Source organism: Poecilia latipinna, unplaced genomic scaffold (assembly GCF_001443285.1).
Source record: "Poecilia latipinna isolate Pla-1442-1.1 unplaced genomic scaffold, P_latipinna-1.0 Scaffold1158, whole genome shotgun sequence".
Classification (NCBI taxonomy): Eukaryota; Metazoa; Chordata; class Actinopteri; order Cyprinodontiformes; family Poeciliidae; genus Poecilia; species Poecilia latipinna.
This window is the reverse complement of record NW_015113774.1, coordinates 194,378-200,004: the sequence shown is the minus strand read 5'-3', so window position 1 is coordinate 200,004 and position 5,627 is coordinate 194,378. Positions and strand designations below refer to the sequence as shown.

The following is a 5,627-nucleotide window of genomic DNA, read 5'->3' as shown; positions in this document are numbered from 1 at the left end:
CTGCTGCTGGACTGTTTGTTAATGAATGAATGTGACCGATTCGTCCTCGTATCAAACTTCTACATTTATTACTGTGAAAAAAGAAAAACAAAAATGTACAGAGATTAGAAACATTTATTGCCAGTGCTACTTACTCTTATCCTGCTTCTTGGCAGCATGATTAGATCATTCTGATTGAAATCCTAAAGTGGCTCCCTACCAGAGGCCAACAGGTTGACTCGGCTCCTGTGGCTGAATGCGCCTCCTGTGTTGTGTTCAGAGACTCCTCTGTCGCTGGCAGTGCAGTGTGAGCCAGGTGGAGGAGAGGCCATCCGGGTCCTGGTGGACGGAGGCGCTCACATCGACTTCCGTTCCAAAGACGGACTCACGCCGCTTCACAAGGCTGTTCGAGGCCACCGCCATACAGCCCTGCTGGTAAACACTCACTCCGTCTCCATCCTGCTCCCAGAAAACTGCCACGTCAGAGGCACGGCGCAGTTACACTGGAAAAAATAAAACAATTTATGACTTATTGTCAACATGTTACGCATGCATTTATAACTGTTAATGTTCCAGACTAAATATTTATTTCACAACCTAAATATTTAATAACTAAGCAATTATTTTTCAAATTAAATATTTAGTTAGGAGGTTAAATACTTTTGCTAGGTAACTATATACTTAGCAATTAAGCTAAAAATGTAGCTTACTCAGGTTGTCAGCTAAACATTTAGCTTACTGACTTAATATTTATTGTGAAAGCTAAATATTTGGTTTAAAAACAATATTTAGCTTTCAGTTATAAATATATAGCTTATTTGCTAACTATTTGTTAGCAAGCTAAATATTTGGCTTGTTTTCTAAATATTTGGTTTGAAAATTAAATTTATTCATTTGGAAAATAAACATTTACTTTGGAACTAAAGTTTGGAAAACAAACTAAATATTTATTTTTCATATCAAATATTTAGCTTCCCAGGTTATTTTTTAGCACACAAGGTAAGTATTAATTTCACTACCTAAATATTTAGCTAGCAGCTTAAATATTTAGTTAGCAAGCTAAATACTTGTTTGTTTGTTTTTTGGGGGGGTTTTTTGCAAAATTTTTGGTTTTCAAAATAAACGTAGTTTCCAAACTAAACATTTTATTGTTAAACATTTGGATGGGAACTAAGTATTTAGTTTATAATTAGCTTGTGAATACATTTTTGTGATTTGGACCTCTGACATTATAAATGTATGAACAACATGATGAAAACATTAACAAAATGAACATTTATCTTTTCTCTGACAGGCTAAATAATTCAAAAATACTGCTGTTCATTTTTTACAGTGTAACTTTACAAATGGCACCCCAAACAGAAGAGACAAGTTTTTACTTCTGAAGCGTCAGAAACAAGATTTATCCTCATTTGTACCTCATGATAAAATCCACATGATTCAGAATGAAGCTGCTTGTTTTCAGAGCCTTTTGGACCCAAACTGGACCCAACAAATCTACTAATGCAGAAAAATGAGAAACAAAAAAAATCCAATGATTACCAATCAGTTTAGTTTGTTTATAGTTTATTAAAAAAAATTTGTAATGCACATTTATTCTAAACATTACTGCAGTTCATTAAATAAACTCAAATAATAGATTAATTTCTTATTCATTATGTCTTTACCAAGCATGTTTTTATTTTCTCATACTAAATCAATTTAACATAATATGTAATACTAATTAATCAATACTCACATATATAAAGGCTCATTTAAATAAATCTGGAAATGCAAACATTAGATGACACATGATGACTCGTAAAATATTTAATTTAAGCAGATTTAGGGTGAATTTGATGAGCGATATCAACAGTTTAAATTGTTTCATGATGAACAGAAACAGGAAATATTAAGTAGTTAATATTTAAATTTACCACTTAATAATTTTCAGTGTTATTTATTCATTTAACATTTAAATGTGTGTCTTACATGCTCCTGGTTTTATCTTCTTNCAAGCGTCGTGTTAAATCATCATCGTNANCTCCCTCGTCTCTTCCTGCAGGTCCTGCTCTCTCTGGGTGCGTCTCCAGACTACAAGGACCGGCGGGGGCTGACCCCGCTCTACCACACTGTGCTAACAGGGGGCGACACCTCCTGCTGTGAAACGCTGCTGTACCACCGCGCCAAGCTGGGCATCAGGGACGAGAACGGCTGGGATGAGACGCATCAGGTGCGTTCAGGCGGCCCGGACCGGAGCAGAGGGAGGTTATCGGCTCCATTTGGAGGAAACCGAGACGTTTGAGTTCAGATCTGCTCTGTGTTCCAGTTTGTCTCCATCTTTCCTTCATCCTTCATTCCAACCATCCGTCCGCTCTGATCAGGAAACGACAGCAAGCAGAAAGGTAGACGCCATCTTCATCAGCATCTTCCTCATCATTATCCATCCGTCCATCTGGGAACCTAACTGTCATCCTGACTCGTTTCTCCAGAGACTTGTTCTGGATGTTGTTGTTGTTTTTGGTTGAGAAGGGTCTCCAGTAGCAGTCAGTCCCACAGTGAATCTGAAAAGGCTTCTGCCTGCAGACTGATGCCATACACGACTATCATGACAGCTCAGTATTCTACATTGACATCTCCTGGATGACCCCATCCAGGAGATCCTTTGCTTTTGCTGCTCCTCCTCAAATGTCTGTCTGTGTGAAATCAACACCTCGTTAAGGCGGTTACTCATCATATCAGACTGACTGTAAAAACACACAAAAGTAAGAGAAAAATTCCCTCCAACTGGAAATTATTGTGTAAAAATAAAATTCCATAAAAGGAACAAACCAGATAATCCAACAGGTAGATTACAACCGTTCCTGTTTTCTGTGTTTCTGATTTCCTCCTCTTGGTGTTTCCTCCGGTTCTGTTTCCCGATCCTGACGGCGCGAAGGCCTGCCAAAACGGGAACTCGCAGCATCTGGAGCACCTGCTCTTCTACGGGGCGGATTCCTCCTCCCAGAACGCTTCTGGAAACACTGCCTTGCACATCTGTGCTTTATACAACAAGGTACTCTGTTCCAACAATAAACAGTGTTCAGGTAAAAAGTACATGTTCAATTAAGAAAACAAAATGGTGTTCAATTAAAGAAATGAAAGTGTTCAGTTCAGAAACAAAGCAACACATGAAGCTGATTAGCATACAGACAAATTTCATGTTAATTGTGTGAAAAATTTAACTTTTTTCATTTAAATATTCCTTCATGTTTTATTTTTATTCCTTGTTCTTTTTGTGAATTATAAATGTATTTCTCAGCCTGAATTTTAATCTGCCATGTTCGTTTTAGGAAAGCTGTGCACGAATCCTGCTGTACCGAGGAGCCAGTAAAGACATGAAGAACAACAGCGGCCAGACTCCGTTCCAGGTGAACTGGAAATGAACGAACAGTTCATCAGATAACGAACTGTTCATCAGCAGGAAGGTTTACGAGGATAAAACCGGGAAGAGTGAGGCCTGGTGACGTCTGGCCAACAAATCTACTAATGCAGAAAAATGAGAAACAAAAAAAATCCAATGATTACCAATCAGTTTAGTTTGGTTATAGTTTATTAAAAATGTTTTTATAATGCACATTTATTCTAAACATTACTGCAGTTCATTAAATAAACTCAAATAATAGATTAATTTCTTATTCATTATGTCTTTACCAAGCATGTTTTTATTTTCTCATACTAAATCAATTTAACATAATATGTAATACTAATTAATCAATACTCACATATATAAAGGCTCATTTAAATAAATCTGGAAATGCAAACATTAGATGACACATGATGACTCGTAAAATATTTAATTTAAGCAGATTTAGGGTGAATTTGATGAGCGATATCAACAGTTTAAATTGTTTCATGATGAACAGAAACAGGAAATATTAAGTAATTAATATTTAAATTTACCACTTAATAATTTTCAGTGTTATTTATTCATTTAACATTTAAATGTGTGTCTTTTTGACACATTACTGGCACATTAAAATAAGTATCTAAAAAATTATTCAGTGTTTTTTTTCCTTCATAGTTTTATTTAAATTACCAATTAAATAAACATTTACTGATGTATTTTTTGGAGGAGGTGCAGGGGAATTCATGTTTTTATTTACCTTAATATCCTGGCTGATGGTCATTGTAAAAGGTAAAATATTAGCTCAGTTATATCTAATTTTAATTTCTGTTCTAAATAATAATAAAAAAAGTTATCAATAAATTACCTAAAGTAAAATAAATGGCAGAAAATGGCAGCCAGTCGTGTGCAGAAAAATATTTCACCTTATAAAACTGCATTTTATTTCATAATTAAAGAAAATAGTAATTTGAAACTGGATGATCAGCATCAACTGCTGTTCTGAGTTTAATGTTTTTAAATTTGTTTTCTGGTAGTTTGGCAGCAAGTTGTTTTTTTTTTACGTATTTCATGTTTTATTTATTGCTTTGACCAGGTGGCTGTTATGTCTGGGCATTTTGAATTGGGGGAGATTATAAAAAACCACCGGGACACAGATGTGGGTAAGTGCTGCTAACATCTGTTTACGATGATCAAATCTTTAATTTGCTTCCATGCAGCATAAAGTAGAATATTATTGTAATATTCTACTTTATGGCCTCTCTTCCTCACACTTTTTGAAGGTTTTTGGTTGTGGTGTTTTGGATTTAGTCTGTTTTTCCTCTCAGTTTCTGTTCTGTCCTTCACCTTGTTGAACTCACCTGATGAATGGAGAACAAAAATGTTAGGAAAGAAGTTCTGACTTAAAACAGAAATTCGTCTCCATGGCTGCAGGGATCTGTGACGATCTGTTGGATGTTTTCCTCCTAGTTCCCTTTGTGGAGTCTCCAAAGTACGCCCCCCAGAGGAGAGAGAGCACCCGGACGCTGGTGGTGCCCCACCCCCACCCGTTTCTGCGGGCCAACAGCGACAGCAGCATGAATCTGCCGGACTGGATGGCCGTCCCCAACGCGCCGAGCACCAACATCGTTTCTGTGCAGGTATCGATCGCTGACACTATGACGGCACGTGACAGGAAAAAAAAAAGAGTTTTCTGCTGAAAGAAAAGAGTTTGAGATTAATCTCAGAAATATTCTAGAAGAAAAGGTCAAATTTGTGTTGAGAAACTAAGAAATTTTGAGATAAATCTCAGAGATTTTCGAGAAAAAACCCTGAAATTTCTGACATTTAGAAATTGAAGATGTTCAACTTTTGAAATTGATTCACATATTTTATTATTTTCATTCATTGGTTATTTTTCTATTCAGCAACCTAAAAGCTCCTTCTTTTACCACATTTTTTAAAAATATGTCTACATTTGATAATGCGACAAAATGACAGTGTTTTTTTTATTCAGTCATTATTTCATACTGACAAAAATGAAGATACATTGATGTGTTTCTCCTTTTATATAACAGAAATATGGTCGTCGGCCATCTTGAAACAAGAGAAAACTCAGTTTTTTGAGGAAATGGAAACTTATTGATTAACTAATTCATCATTAGTTGATCAGTAAATTCAACTTTAGATCTGTATTATTATTATTATTTATCAGGAGATTATAGTTATTCACAATACATGCATTTTGAAAAACTTGCATAACTCCTCTCCTCTCCTCTCCTCTCCTCTCCTCTCCTCTCCTCTC

At 35.8% G+C, this 5,627-nt stretch overlaps 1 protein-coding gene across 2 annotated transcripts in view; it reads left to right on the top strand.

The window, feature by feature from the left end:
- Positions 1-2,927: 2,927 nt before the first annotated feature.
- The window catches only part of shank1 (SH3 and multiple ankyrin repeat domains 1), a 39,953-nt gene continuing 37,253 nt past the window's right edge, over positions 2,928-5,627 (top strand). For both annotated transcript variants that reach the window (XM_015053061.1, XM_015053060.1), the window contains exons 1-4: positions 2,928-3,013; positions 3,291-3,368; positions 4,440-4,506; positions 4,814-4,983. In XM_015053061.1, coding sequence (XP_014908547.1) covers positions 3,336-3,368; positions 4,440-4,506; positions 4,814-4,983 — 270 coding nt within the window. In that variant the 5' untranslated portion in view covers positions 2,928-3,013; positions 3,291-3,335. The remainder of the gene's footprint in view (positions 3,014-3,290; positions 3,369-4,439; positions 4,507-4,813; positions 4,984-5,627) is intronic.